Genomic DNA, 15256 nt, shown 5'->3' on the forward strand with positions numbered 1-15256 from the left:
GCAGAGAATGGGATATTTGCCACTGCAGTATCAGAATGGAATGAAGCAAAGTATAATTGCAGAAATCCAAAGAGTAGAGGAGAAAAGGAAAACAAGAATATGATTAGGGCCTTAACCCTTTGCACTCGCTTGCTTTTTTCTCATTATCCACTCCACATTATTCACACTCGACATCCTAGTACAAAGGGTTAATAAGTGGCAACTAAGAAACAGAAGCTGAGATCGATGAACTAATTCAGAGAGATATTCATGATTGAATAGATGGGGTGCGGAGGGTGTGAAACAATCAGAAGGCAAGGGATGGAGGCATACCTGGTCTGAGGGATGTGGTTTTCAAGTGCCAGAAATCAGCTTTTCCTTCTCATCTCGTGATGTCTTTCCCCATCTTTCACCATTGTGCCTTTCCTTCATCCTCTGCTGCATTCATACCTCATCTCCGCTCCTAGCTACTTGTCTGAGAATCAGAAGTTACACAGGACATGTGGTTTCTTCATATCCTTTAATGTTATTCTTGATCTGTGCCTCAGACTCACCCCATAACTGCACAACAAATTCAGAAAATTATTTCATCTTTATCTTTATTCTCAAAACATTATGGTGTTAAATAAAGTCCAAGAGGCATCGGGCTGGTCCTTGTTTGGTCTCTAGCACTTTAGGTGAGGCATAACTGAGCCCCTAGGAATGTGAGAGTATTATCTGAAAACATTAGTAGCAGCTACTGTGCAGAGTCCGAGGGCCCAAGACAAATCCTGGGCATATCCACAAATGCATAGTAGGGCACGAGCTCCAGCTATTGGGGAAGAACAGGGGTGGAAGCTGCTTTGAGAAGACAGCTGAGCAAAAGAAGACCTGGCACCAGAGGGTCTGGTGGGAAAAAGTAGGGAAGGTGAAAGATAGGGATAATCTGCTCCTTTCTGTTACTACCCAAGCCCAGAGGCATGTGACCCCTGCAAGCAGCCAAAGTAGGTAGCAGCTACTTGGAACTCAAATGGGAGATGACAGAAGACTCCAGGGCTGGTCAGCTGGCATTCTCAGGGAGTGGAATGCTGGCCATAAGAATGGAGACAAACTGTTCCAATTTCTGTGCAGCTTGTTTCCCAGCCTCTAATACTTCCTCGTGATTGGCCTTCTCAAGGGTTTCATAATCCATGATGACCTTGTTAGTGATGAGTGAAAAGCCAAAGACTCGAAGTCCACAGTGCCGTGCAACTATAACTTCTGGTACTGTGCTCATGCCTGATGGGGAGAAAGAGGGAAACCAACTGTCAGGGTCCTCAAATGACTCTTTTCCTTGCCCTTTAGCCTCACCTTCATCTATAACTTCACTGAGAATTTAAAATCTCAAAAAACATCCAAAGCAGCAGTTATTAATGACTTAGTGTTGAGGTAGGTTGTTCCATATTGCTTAAAATAAGTGGGGCCTCACACATTTCTTATAATGATCAATGCAATGCTTTACCTCTATATTTGTTTGTGGTAATTTTGAAGTCAGTTGTAATGATGTAGTTCTATCTTTCAGCCAGAAGTACAGAAGATGGCTGTGGTGTAATTTGTTAGAATAACTTCTAGAAACAGTCATCAAATTATGGCTAGGTCATTAGCACTGTAGCTATTAAAGCCTTGGTGCTCAGTGGGGAGATTTGATGCTGCAACAAACCAAACCTTATCACTTTGCCTTCCTAGAAGTCAGTTTAATTCCCCCTTCCCTTAAATCAGATCCTCTCTTAATGCAACTAGGTCTGTAATCTCCTACTCCTTCCCATCCCTATTTTATCAGATCCCTCCCTTTTCAAGCCTCCAGCCAAATTCCCCTTCTCACCAACAGCGTCTGCCCCCAGCTTCTGCAGCAGGCGACATTCTGCGATAGTCTCAAAGTTGGGGCCCCCTAACATCACATAGGTGCCCTCCTGTAGTTCTCGCTGCTCCCCCATTTGTTTCCAGATACTGAGAGCCTTCTGCCTCATAGTCCGGTCATAGGCATCAGACATGGCAGGGAAACGAACTCCAAACCTAGGGCACAGGTTGGATTATCTGAGATAAATGGAATTAATAAACCCTCCCACCTCTTAGACAAATCTTTTAAACCCTACCCATCTAGACATAATGGCACAAGATACATGCCTTTCATCATTCGGCCCTTGGAGGGGGTTCTGACCACAAAAACCAGGTAGATTGATGTGATCGCGGATCAGCATGATATCTCCAACCTCAAACTTGGGGTTGAGTCCCCCAGCTGCATTGGTGACCACCAGGGTGTCCACACCCATAAGCTGGAAAACCCTCACAGGGAATGTCACCTTAGAAGCAAAACAGGAGAAAAAAGTTTTGCAGAATTTCATCAGTCCACCTATACATCTATGTACAATATCTATCAGGAAAGAGAAAGGAGGAGAACAAAACCCTACCTAGCTCAAATAGCTAGTAATAAAATAGGATAGTTCTCTCTCCCTTCCTCTAGATTCAACCAGGCTTATACCCCTGATTTACCTTCCAGAGCGGGTACCCTTCATATCCGTGGAACCTGCCGTTCATCATCACACAGGCTCTGCCATTGAGGAATCCAAACACCAGCCGGCCAGCATGACCTGGCACTGCACACAAAAAACAAAGAGAAATGGGATTACATTTTTATGCAACACATATCCATCCCGCACCTAGTGAGTCACTCAATGTGCTCGGCATGTGAGGGTATAATTAAAGTAAACAGAAGACATTATCTCTGCTTTCAGAGAGTTCAAATCTGATGGGAAAGAGAGACATTAATCATAATTATAAGGCTGGGGGTGGTGGCTCACACCTGTAATCCTAGCATTCTGGGAGGCAGAGGCAGGCGGGTTGCCCGAGGTCAAGAGTTCGAAACCAGCCTGAGCAAGAGGGAGACCCCATCTCTACTATAAATAGAAAGAAATTAATTGGCCCACTAATATATATAGAAAACGTAAGCTGGGCATGGTGGCACATGCCTATAGTCCCAGCTACTCGGGAGGCTGAGGCAGCAGAATCGCTTGAGCCTAGAAGATTGAGGTTGCTGTGAGCGAGGCTGATGAACCGGCATTCACTCTAGCCTGGGCAACAAAGTGAGACTTTGTCTCAAAACAAAAAAAAAATCATAATTATACAAATATAACCTGAGATTAGAGCTATGAGGGTAAGGATGGTTGATGTGAACATACAAAGAAAAAAGTAGACTTTCTTTTTTTGAGACAGAATCTCACTCTATTGCCTGGGCTAGAGTGTTGTGGCATCAGCCTAGCTCACAGCAACCTCAAACTCCTGGGCTTAAGCAATCCTGCTGCCTCCCAAGTAGCTGGGACTACAGGCATGTGCCACCATACCCAACTAATTTTTTCTATATATTTTTACTTGGCCAATTAATTTCTTTCTATTTTTAGTAGAGACAGAGTCTCGCTCTTGCTCAGGCTGGTCTCAAACTCCTGAGCTCAAACGATCCTCAGCCTCCCAGAGTGCTAGGATTACAGGTGTGAATCACCATGCCCAGCCAAAAGTAGACTTTTTTTTTTTTTTTTTTTTTGAGACAGAGTCTCACTTTGTTGCCCAGGCTAGAGTGAGTGCCATGGCGTCAGCCTAGCTCACAGCAACCTCAAACTCCTGGCTCAAGCGATCCTTCTGCCTCAGCCTCCCAAGTAGCTGGGACTACAGGCATGCACCACCATGCCCGGCTAATCCTGGCTCAAGCAATCCTCCTGCCTCAGCCTCCCAAGTAGCTGGGACTACAGGCATGCACCACCATGCCCGGCTAATTTTTTGTATATATATTAGTTGGCCAATTAATTTCTTTCTATTTATAGTAGAGACGGGGTCTCGCTCTTGCTCAGGCTGGTTTCGAACTCCTGACCTCGAGCAATCCGCCCGCCTCGGCCTCCCAGAGAGCTAGGATTACAGCCGTGAGCCACCGCGCCCGGCCCAAAAGTAGACTTTTTAAAGAAATTTTGAAAGAATAAAAACCATCCTGCAATAGAGTAAAAGTGAATAAAATAAATAAGTGAAATAAAATAAAAGTGAATAAAAAAGTAGGTAGTAGTGTGGTGGCTCATGCCTATAATCCTAGCACTTTGGGAGGCCAAGGCAGGATTGCTTGAGGCCAGGTGTTCAAGACCAGCCTGAGAAAGAGCAAGACCCCGTCTCTGCAAAAAATAGAAAAATTATCCGGGCATGGTGGCATTCACCTGTAGTCCCAGCTACTTGGGAGGCTGAGGCAGGAGGATCACTTTAGCCTGGGAGTTTGAGCTATGACACCTGGGTGCCTCTAACCTAGATGACAGAGTGAGACTCTGTCTCAAAGAAAAAAGTAGATAACAGTGAATGCAGTAATTATAGACCTCTTCCAAAATTTCTTTTTTTTTTTTTTGAGACAGAGTCTCACTTTGTTGCCCAGGCTAGAGTGAGTGCCGTGGCCTAGCTCACAGCAACCTCAAACTCCTGGGCTTAAGCAATCCTGCTGCCTCAGCCTCCTGAGTAGCTGGGACTACAGGCATGCACCACCATGCCCGGCTAATTTTTTCTATATATTTTAGTTGGCCAATTAATTTCTTTCTATTTATAGTAGAGACAGGGTCTCGCTCTTGTTCAGGCTGGTTTTGAACTCCTAACCTCGAGCAATCCGCCCGCCTCGGCCTCCCAGAGAGCTAGGATTACAGGCGTGAGCCATCGCACCCGGCCCCAAAATTTCTTAAAAACTCTCAAAACGTACTATTGCCCTCCTCACTCAAAACGTACTACATGCCCTCCTCACTGCAGCAAGGGAGCTCATGGTGTACTCTGCCATTCTCAAGAAGCTGCTGAACATGGAGGGAAGGGGCTGAATTTGGATCCAGGCAAGCCTCCTTCCTTATGACTCACAAAACAGTCCTGTGGGAATACATGACCACGTAGGGGAATGAAGGGGCCTTGGAGTGCAAAGATAACTCTCACAGACATAACAACCATTATTACCATTTTCCTTATTTGGCAGACTCCTCTAATGGATGGTCAATCTGTCCCTTAAGGAAGGGATGGTCTGGGAGAGGGACCAGAGCCAAGAGGAAGAGTTGAGAGATTCTCAGAGATAGAGGAACTTATGTATTAAAAAAAAAACGTTAGCCGGGCGCAGTGGCTCACGCCTGTAATCCTAGCACTCTGGGAGGCCAAGGCGGGCGGATTGCTCGAGGTCAGGAGTTCGAAACCAGCCTGAGCAAGAGCGAGACCCCCGTCTCTACTATAAATAGAAAGAAATTAATTGGCCAACTAATATATATATATATAATTAGCTGGGCATGGTGGCGCATGCCTGTAGTCCCAGCTACTCGGGAGGCTGAGGCAAAGGATCACTTGAGCCCAGGAGTTTGAGGTTGCTGTGAGCTAGGCTGACGCCACAGCACTCACTATAGCCTGGGCAACAAGTGAGACTCTGTCTCAAAAAAAAAAAAAGTTACTAGTAATGGAGCAAAGTTCACTCAGGAAACAGGAGTATAAAACATAAACAGGTTGATAAACGTAAAAAAATTAATCCACTTATCACTTCATGCAGTGCCCTTTTAACTGGGAGTAGGAGTGGCCTCTTGAAGCCATTGTCACTACTATCTCCCTCAGAGAACCATGCCCTCCACCTTCCCTCTCTGACTGAATAGTTCCTTCTCTGACTAAAATTCCCATACCTCCCTGCTCTGAACTCCCAGTCTTGCACCAAAGGGTTTAAAAAATAACTTTTGTTATTTTTTAAAAAGTCACGCTTTGTTGCCCAGGCTAGAGTGAGTACCGTGGCCATCAGCCTAGCTCACAGCAACCTCAAACTCCTGGGCTCAAGCTATCCTTCTGCCAGTCTCCTGAGTAGCTGGGACTACAGGTATGTGCCACCATGCCCAGCTAATTTTTTCTATATATATTAGTTGTCCATATAATTTCTTTCTATTTATAGTAGAGACGGGGTCTTGCTCTTGCTCAGGCTGGTTTCGACCTCCTGACCTCGAGCAATCTGCCTGCCTTGGCCTCTCAGAGTGCTAGGATTACAGGCATGAGCCACTGAGCCCAGCCAAAAAATAACTAATAAAGTCTTAGCTCTCCAGGGAAAAGAGGAAGATAGAAATCTTAAAAATTAATAAATAAACCAAAGTTAGTTATTTGTGAAACTACATGAACCAAATAAATTACCCTTGTCCTTTACTTGACCTTATTTCACCTGGCTCTCTCAAAGTCTTAGCCTTAGAACTTCCCAGCTGCTACTGGAATACCGGATATGCCATCCTCAGATCCCCCAGCTCCACTGTGCATAGGGAGCATCTGCCCTTTTCCCCCTCCCATAGGGTCAGTGTGAACCAGGCATTGGGTATTCATGTACAGTTGTCCCTCTGTAGCTGTGGGGGATTGGCTCCAGGACCCCCCATACCAAAATCCTTGGATGCTCAAGTCCCTTGTATGAAAGGGCAGAGTATTTGCATTTAAAATATACACATCCTACCTTATACTTTAAGTTATCTCTGATTACTTATAATACCTAACATAATGTAATTGCTATCTAAATAGTTATACTATATTTTTATTTGTGTCATTTTTTTATTGTTGTACCGTTAATTTTGGATTTTTTTGAGACAAAAATCTATCTCTGTTGCCTTGGCTAGAGTGCCATGGGAGTCAGCCTAGCTCACAGCAACCTCAAACTCCTGGGCTCAAGCAATCCTTCTGCCTCAGCCTCCTGAGTAGCTGAGACTACAGGTGTGCACCCCCACGCCCAGCTAATTTTTTCTCTTTTTAGTTGTCTGCCTAATTTCTTTCTATTTTCAGCAGAGACAGGGTCTGGCTCTTGCTGAGGCTGGTCTCAAACTCCTGACTTCAAGCGATTCTCCTGCCTAGGCCTCTCAGAGTGCTAGGATGACAGGTGTGAGCGACCACACCCAGTTGTACAGTTAATTTTTGATTCAGTTGAATCCACAGATGTGAAACCTCAGACACAGACAGAGGGCCAATTGTATTATCTGTGTATGTGTCTGCAAGAACATGAATCTGTGTGTTCATTTGTTGCTCTGTCATATCCTAAGTCTGGAGGAGACGGGAAATGGCAGGAAGACATTGGACAGAGAAGCCTTGACTTTGTCCTGGGAGGCTAGAGACACTGCTTTTTCCATGTAAGCTATAGGCTGGAAGAAATTCGGTGTGTGGTGATGATGGTGTATGGAAGGAGGCACATGTAGGGGAGAGGCACATGCTGGAGATGTTGTAGAGCTTTAAGGAGTTGAGTCAGTAAAACATAGGAAAGATGTCATCATGGCCCACTAAACACACACACACTGTCTATTATGAGATTTCCACTAAAGGAAATCCTTCCATCATTCTGATTCATTGATGGGCTTTTTTCCCTCTTACTTGTCTTCAGTCAAACACCAGATCCAGGAGTAGAAACACTGGCCTCCTTGGTTGGGTTCCCAGAAACTCATCAACATCCCTCAGTCCCATCCCCTTCTTTCCCCCACTCTTGCCCCCACCAGTACCTGTACTTTGGGGAAAATTGGGTATCTCGCTGTAGTGAAAGACTTGGGCCTCAGTTACTTTATCAGCCAGACCGCCTAATCCAGAACCACAGATCACTGCCACCTGGGGTCGGTGTGTAGTGCGACACAGAAGCCATTCTGCAGTGTTCTGATAATCCTCATATGTGTATCTAGGAGAAAAAAAACAAGAAAGTGAATTCTGTTCCAAGGGCATCATAGACAAATGACCTTCAATGCAAAAAAGGCTGGGAGGTATACTGAGGCAGCAGGGGACGGAGAAACTTCCACAGACGGGAAGGCCATACTGTGCTCACCCACCCACTCACTCACCCCTCTGAATCAAGCCCACTGAAAATCTGACATGAAACTCCCTGTACTCCAGAGCCTGGCAAAAGTTTATGAAGCCTAGGTTTCCACTAGCAGCCCCAACTCCAGTGTTGCTTCCATTGGTGGGTTTAATACCTCTCCTTATGACAAAGATTTAGAGAGAGGAAGAGACCAGTCTACAGAGAACTGCAATGAAATAAATAGTCAAATCAAGGTGAGTAAAAGAGCTGGGACCATGGAAGGAGGCCAGGGGGAATAGTCGAAATGGGATTAAGACCCTCCTGAAGGCTGTGACAAATCTAATATAATCCTCCTTAGTACTCTCCCTACCTATGCCTTAAGCACACCCAAAATGTAATTAAGACTAACTTGAGGGCAGGGATAAACCCAGTTTCTTTTCCAACTCTCATCCCTCCAGTTCCTTCCTAAGTCCAAGACTAGGCTAAATCTTTTGAATGTCAAAAAAAAAAAAAAAAAAAAGGCCGGGCGCGGTGGCTCAAGCCTGTAATCCTAGCTCTCTGGGAGGCCAAGGCGGGCGGATTGCTCGAGGTCAGGAGTTCGAGACCAGCCTGAGCAAGAGAGACCCCGTCTCTACTATAAATAGAAAGAAATTAATTGGCCAACTAATATAGAAAAAAAAAAAATTAGCCGGGCATGGTGGCACATGCCTGTAGTCCCAGCTACTCGGGAGGCTGAGGCAGGAGGATTGCTTGAGCCCAGGAGTTTGAGGTTGCTGTGAGCTAGGCTGACGCGTCACTCACTCTAGCCTGGGCAACAAAGTGAGACTCTGTCTCAAAAAAAAAAAAAAAAAAAGGCAACACAACACTCCTAGTAGAGGTCTATATGCCATTCTTGGCTTCCCTGGATCCTTAGTTCTGGGATGCCCAGGCCCACACAGATGCTTGCCATATGAAATTGCAAGGGGTAATTCAAGACCAGAGACCAGATAAGCTACTGAACAAAAAAGCATACCTAATCCACAACACTGGCTGTCAAAGGCTAAACCAGGACTGACAGCACAAATTCTCAGCAGAAGCTTGTAAAAATACAGATTCTGGTTCCCACCCTTACAGATTAATAATTCTGGGGAGAGGCCCCAGAATCTGCATTTTCACTAAAGTGCCTCAGGGAATTATGATTCAAAAGCTAAATTTAGTAATTTCTGATCTAGAAGGAAGCAGAACTCAATCTGGATTCTAGTTCAATTTTGTCTTTTTAGGTAAGTAATTTGTGCTTAAATTTCTTTCCTCAGGTATAAAGCTTTCTTTCCTCAGGTATAAAGCAAGGGAAGGTAATTGGCCCCATCTACCTTATAGGCTTAGCTTGAAAATGATTTTAAAAATTGTTAACAAGCTCCAAAGACCTATGGCTCTGTTACACACAGTACTTGAACCTTTCTCCTGCTTTCCGCCTGCCTGTGGGCTCCTCCCTGACCTTCTTCTCCCTCCTTGCCTGCTCCCATCTTCCCTTCTCTCCACCAAGGCTCTTTGCTCTTCAGGAACCTAAGGACAAACACCCAGAATCCCTACATCAGCAAGAATCAATCCGGAACTTTTCTCACAGTTCCGAGTCCAATTCTCTCACACCCATCTTGGAAGACCAAAGACTGCCTTCAGACGTGGAACCGAAGTGTAACAGAGTTGGACATTACTAAACAAGCCTCCAAAGGAAATTTTCTTCAGAAGCAAAGCCTGGGAAACCAGAACTGACTCCACAAAACAACAGGTTACTCTTAGGAAAGCAGCTGGGCAAGGAGTCAGTGGGTGGCCAAGACACAGGAAGCTAGTAAAAAAAAAAGTTAATCAAATAGCATCCCCAAGAGGTGCAAAGAAAATGAATGGATGTGAAGCTGTGGCCATCTGCCATGTCTAGCCACAGCTCATAGGACTTACTCATTGGTTATCAGTCCCCCAGGAACACTTTGAATCCCTGGGCATCCAAATGCAACTGTGATCCCTAATGCTAGTCACTTGAACTGGAAATTCCAGGACCAAAACAGAGAAAGGTTGGGTTTTTTTCTCGTTGTTTTGAGACAGAGTCTCACTCTGTTGCCCGGGCTACAGTGCTGTCAGCCTAGCTCACGGCAACTTCAAATTCCTGGGCTCAGGTGATCCTCCTGCCTCAGCCTCCCGAGTAGCTGGGACTACAGGCACGCCCGGCTAATTTTTTCTTTTTAGTTGTTTGGCCAATTTCTTTCTATTTATAGTAGAGACAGGGTCTCGCTCTGTTTAAGCCTGTTTCGAACTCCTGAGCTCAAGCAATCCTCCCAGAGTGCTAGGATTACAGGTGTCACCGCGCCCAGCCGAGAAGGGTTTTTAACAGTGTGGGGTGGGACAGGAGTGGGCAGGAGTCTACTGTTCAGTTCGATGAATAAGATTTCCCTTTTCTCAGTGGAGACTCCATTCCCAGCTGGTTAATTGGACCTCCAATTTGGAGGGAGGGGAGGAGCGGAGCTAGCAAGGGAGGTGAGCAATCTTTCCTCCAACGGAGGAACTCCGGATTTGGGCACCAAAAGTACCTCGCGGCTTTACCTAGACCCTAGAATGGGAATTTGTGAAGAGCGCATGAGGTCAGGAGACCTCTTGGCCTGGAGTGGGGGCTATGCTTCCCTCTCCACTTGCATCCCTAACACACACACCGACACACAACGGCTCCTTTTATGGAGTAGTCTACACCGCACTAAACAGTTCCCTTCCTGCTCCGGTGGCGCCACCCCAGCTCGATTCCCACGCCGGCTCCCGCCGGCGCTGGCTGTCGTGCTGTTCTGCCGCCGCGCCCCTGACACCAGGCTCTGTGGCAGGCCGCTCGGCATCTCCAGGGCACTCGCGCCCTCCCCGGACCCCCTGGGGGCCCAGCGTGCCAGGCTTCTGGGTCTCACAGCCATTTCTCCCCTCCCCAAGGGCCTCCGGGGCTCCCCGGGCCTGGTGCCCCCCTTACCTGCCACCGTCCTCCATGGTCCAGCAGACGCCCTCTGAATGAGCCCGCTGCTCTCTGCAGCTCCGATCCGCTCCGCTGAGCCGGGCAGGACTGCCGCCGCCGGATCTAGCCAGCACAGTGCCCGGGTGGCTGCGCCGATTTATATCTCCAGCCCGGGAGTCCCCAGCCAATGGCAGACGAGCACGCGGGCCGGCCCGTCTCCGTGGTAACACACCCTAATTCTGTGGCCCGAGGCTGGAGTGTAAAGCTAATCAGAATTCTTCCCAGACCCCCGCCCCTCCAGAGGCATCCAGCATTTCATCCCTGCACCCACTCGCGTCCGCAGGGCGGGAGTGCCCAGCAAGGAGGCCTGTTCGGGAAGAGGCGAAGAAGCCCAGAGGAGAGATTCAGAAGGAAAAAATGTCAAGCCTTAGATCTTGCAATCTCAGACTAAAAACGAAGTTAGCCTGTGGCTGAGTTGCTTCCTGACTAGGGAAGCAAGGTTACCCCTGGCAACAGGTCTGACTTGGAGGTCAGCCCTATTGTTACAGGGCTTGGGAGAGCACACCCAGGTCCGGATGGAGAGAAGAAAAAGTTCTAGGACAAGAATTCCCGGATCCTGGACGGGCGCGGTGGCTCCCGCCTGTAATGCTAGCACTCTGGGAGGCTATATATATATATATATATATATTTTTTTTTTTTTTGAGAGAGAGTCTACTCTGTTCCCTGGGGCTACTGGGCAGGCTGAGCCAGGAGGATCCCTTGAACTAGGTTGACCCCATGACACTTTACCCCAGGGAACAGAGTGAGACTCTCTCTCAAAAAAAAAAAAAAAAAAAAATATATATATATATATATATATATATATCTCCAAGGACTAAGCAAAATTAAATTAGACAAAAAGAATATTGAAACTTTAAAATCTGTACCCCCATAATATGCCTAAATAAAAAAAAAGAATAAATGAAACAAAAGAAAAAAAAAGAATATATACATAAATTCCTGGATGCGAGATACAGAGAAAGGATGGGGATAGGTTTGGTGGGTGGGCACACAGATAATCCCTTAATTTATACAGTATTAGATCCAAGCAGTTCAGATAAATAAAGAACTCCTCTCTAGATGAAAATTCCTTTAACAGACTACACAGTATTATGTCTTTGTAAGAATTCAGCTATTTCTTCTCCCCACTTTTACAAGTTTAATTAGTCTCACATCAAATTACAAATCAATGGCCCTTCCTTAGCTATTGGACTCCTCTACCTCTTCCCTCTTCTGCACTCTAATCTTTCATGCTTGCCATTCTACCCAGCATCGTGACCCAAGCCAGTCTTCCAACACTGTTTTTCTGTTTAACATTCTGTTTAACATTTGTTAAATATTCATTTAACAAATATTTATTGAACATCAACTATGCAACAGAATTGTTCTAGTGCTAAGGGACACAAGAGGAAAAACAATATCGGCAAAGAAAAAAATAATATATGTAAAGAACTGAGAGCCCAATGCTAAATAAATGTTTTATTCTATCATTAATGTTATTGTTGCATTATTACTACTGTTATTATCCTTATTCAATATTATCCTTATTCATCCAGTAATTTCAACAAAGGTAACAACAAGTTGATCTAAAAGTAGTTTCACTTTAGTAGTGAGACTATGAAGATTTGGAACACTGAAAGCATTATTTATTTATTTGTTTTTTAGACAGAGTCTCACTGTGTTGCCCAGGCTAGAGTGCCTGGGGTCAGCCTAGCTCACAGCAACCTCAGACTCCTGGGCTCAAGCTGATCTTCCTGCCTCAGCCTCTGGAGGAGCTGGGACTACAGGCATGTGCCACCATGCCCGGCTAATTTTTTTTTCTCTATATATTAGTTGGCCAATTAATTTCTTTCTATTTTTTTTAGTAGAGACAGGGTCTCACTCTTGCTCAGGCTTGTTTCAAACTCCTGACCTTGAGCAATCCACCTACCTTGGCCTCCCAAAGTGCTAGGATTATAGGTGTGAGCCTCCGTGCCCCGCCTAAAAGCATTATTTAATTTAATTTAATTAATTTATTTACTTATGGCCGGGCGCGTGGCTCCGCCTGTAATCCTAGCACTCTGGGAGGCCCAGGCGGGTGGATCGCTCAAGGTCAGGAGTTCAAAACCAGCCTGAGCAAGAGCGAGACCCTGTCTCTACTAAAAATAGAAACAAATTAATTGGCCAACTAAAAATATATAGAAAAAAATTAGGCAGGCATGGTGGCGCATGCCTGTAGTCCCAGCTACTCAGGAGGCTGAAGCAGAAGGTTTGCTTGAGCCCAGGAGTTTGAGGTTGCTGTGAGCTAGGCTGACACCATGGCACTCACTCTAGCTGAGGCAACAGAGTGAGACCTTGCCTCATAAAAAAAAAAAAGAATTTATTTGAGACAGAGTCTCACTCTGTTGCCCGGGCTAGAGTAAGTGCTGTGGTGTCAGCCCAGTTCACAGCAACCTCAAACTCCTGGGCTCAAGCAATCCTTCTGCTTCAGCCCCTGAGTAGCTGGGACTACACACATGCACCATCATGCCCAGCTAATTTTTTTATTTTTTATTTTTGCAAGGATTATATAAAATACCTTTTAAGTGTTTAGATAAGTATCTGGCATTATAATAAGCACACAATAAATGTTGGCTATTATTATTATTCTCCATTGTCTCTTTCTTTCTGTTCTTTCTAGACCCACCTAACCATGAAGTGGATCAAAAGAAAAACCAGAGGCACATTCATCCTATCAACATCAATGAATTTTTCACTGTTCAGAACAGAAGCCACTAGCCACATGTGGCTATTTAAACTTAAAATTAAGATGAAATAAAAATAAAAATCCAGTTCCCTGGTCATATTTACCACATTTTAACTGCTCAATAGCCATATATGGCTAGTGGCTACCATATTGCAGAACATAGAGATGTTTCTATCATCACAGAAAGTTCTATTGCATAATGCTGCTCTTATCTTTTCTAGTTACTACTGTCCTGTTTCCACATAAAAGAAGCTGAAATTGTGCTTTATTCTTTACTTTCAGGATAAAGGTAACTTTAGGGTTTCTATGGCCAGGAACCAAACAATAAGCAAACTTTGGGTGATTATACGTGATTACTGCCTTATTACTTTTTTTCCTTATAACTTGTTTTATCTTTGGAGGGACTCCTGTGTCCAGGAACATACTTAGTAACACACCCACCCTCCACCCTCAAGATCAAGGAAACTGAAATAGAAGTGGCAGGGACAGGTTCTAAGTTATTCAGTATTGCCCTATGGGGTGGGGAGACTTCTCTGCACAGTGACTCCCAATGTCAACAATTCAGAGAAGCAGGCTCAGCCTCTCAGAATTCTTAGGTGAGGAGCCTATTTTATTCCTGACCTCTCAACTGAGATCTCTCATTCTTTCTAGACCACAAGATAGATATTCTCTTCTTTATATACCTATCTCCACAGCCACCAATAATCTTTGACCTTCCATTTTCTCCAATCACTGAAGATAAAATATTATTTTAATTTAGTTTCTTTTTTCCTATTACAAAGATCACTTTCATTTCTCTTTTCTAAGAATGAGACTCCCATTTGTGCCTCCTTTGGTGGCAGGAAGAATAAAGTATAAAGGACTGGCCTACACCCTCAATTCCAAAGACCTTGGTTCCCAGAGTGGGATCCTGGCCATTCCTCAAAGGAAAGGAGAAAAGAACTGGGGCCCAGGAAGGGCATGGAATACAAAGGAGCAAAGGCTCCATGGAATTAACATAAATTAATCCCTTAAAACCAGACCACACCTACTCTATCCCATCCAACCTCCTATACTCCCTCTCATCTTGGTTAGCTCACTCTGTATATTACTAGAAACATTCTTTGCTCTGGAAATAGAGTAAGGCATTGTGTTGTTTCATATAGGTGATAAACCACCACCTCAGGGGAGAGGAAAAAAGAAATACGGTATGTGAAATATGTGAAAAAAGAGAAATCAAATTGGAACATTTTGGGTCACAGAAGCCAGGAAGGTATTTTCTACCCCATTCTCTGCCCATGCACATAGTGTACTAGTTGCCACTTGGATGGAAGCCTAAAGAATATATATCCAAGTCTTTGCAGTTTCTTTCTTTATATCCTCCTATTATGGAGTGAATTGTGTCCCCTAATTTTTTTTTTTGAGACAGAGTCTCACTCTGTTGCCTGGACTAGAGTGCTGTGGCATCAGCCTAGCTCACAGCAACCTCAAACTCCTGGGCTCAAAGCAATTCTCCTGCCTCAGCCTTCTGAGTAGCTGGGACTCCAGGCATGCACCACCATGCCCGGCTAATTTTTTCTATATTTTTAGTTGGCCAATTAATTTATTTCTATTTTTAGTAGACACGGGGTCTCATTCTTGCTCAGGCTGGTCTCAAACTCCTGACCTTGAGCAATCTGCCCGCCTGGGCCTCCCAGAGTGCTAGGATTACAGCCATGAACCACTGTGCCCGGCCCTTAATATTCTTATGTTGAAGCCCTAACCTCCAAGGTGGCTGTATTTGAAG

At 45.1% G+C, this 15256-nt stretch overlaps 1 protein-coding gene across 1 annotated transcript; it reads right to left on the reverse strand.

Annotated features, from left to right (window-relative positions):
- Window positions 1–561: 561 nt before the first annotated feature.
- PNP (purine nucleoside phosphorylase) lies at window positions 562–10903 on the reverse strand. The gene is made up of 6 exons (XM_012752859.3): window positions 10746–10903; window positions 7482–7651; window positions 2488–2591; window positions 2122–2297; window positions 1820–2010; window positions 562–1236 (listed from the first exon to the last, which is right to left on the reverse strand). Exons 1-6 carry the CDS (start codon window positions 10760–10762, stop codon window positions 1019–1021), a joined length of 876 nt encoding a protein of 291 aa, XP_012608313.1. The 5' UTR covers window positions 10763–10903; the 3' UTR covers window positions 562–1018.
- Window positions 10904–15256: the final 4353 nt, after the last annotated feature.

The sequence above is a fragment of the Microcebus murinus genome, chromosome 6 (genome assembly GCF_040939455.1).
Source record: "Microcebus murinus isolate Inina chromosome 6, M.murinus_Inina_mat1.0, whole genome shotgun sequence".
Taxonomy (NCBI): domain Eukaryota; kingdom Metazoa; phylum Chordata; class Mammalia; order Primates; family Cheirogaleidae; genus Microcebus; species Microcebus murinus.

What these genes read in the sequence shown, in the direction of transcription:
- PNP (XM_012752859.3), bottom strand. An exon ending in AAGGGTACCCGCTCTGGAAG is followed by an intron (nt 2,298 to 2,487) that starts GTAAATCAGGGG and finishes TTTGCTTCTAAG; the next exon opens with GTGACATTCCCTGTGAGGGT. An exon ending in CAAGGGCCGAATGATGAAAG is followed by an intron (nt 2,011 to 2,121) that starts GCATGTATCTTG and finishes CCTGTGCCCTAG; the next exon opens with GTTTGGAGTTCGTTTCCCTG.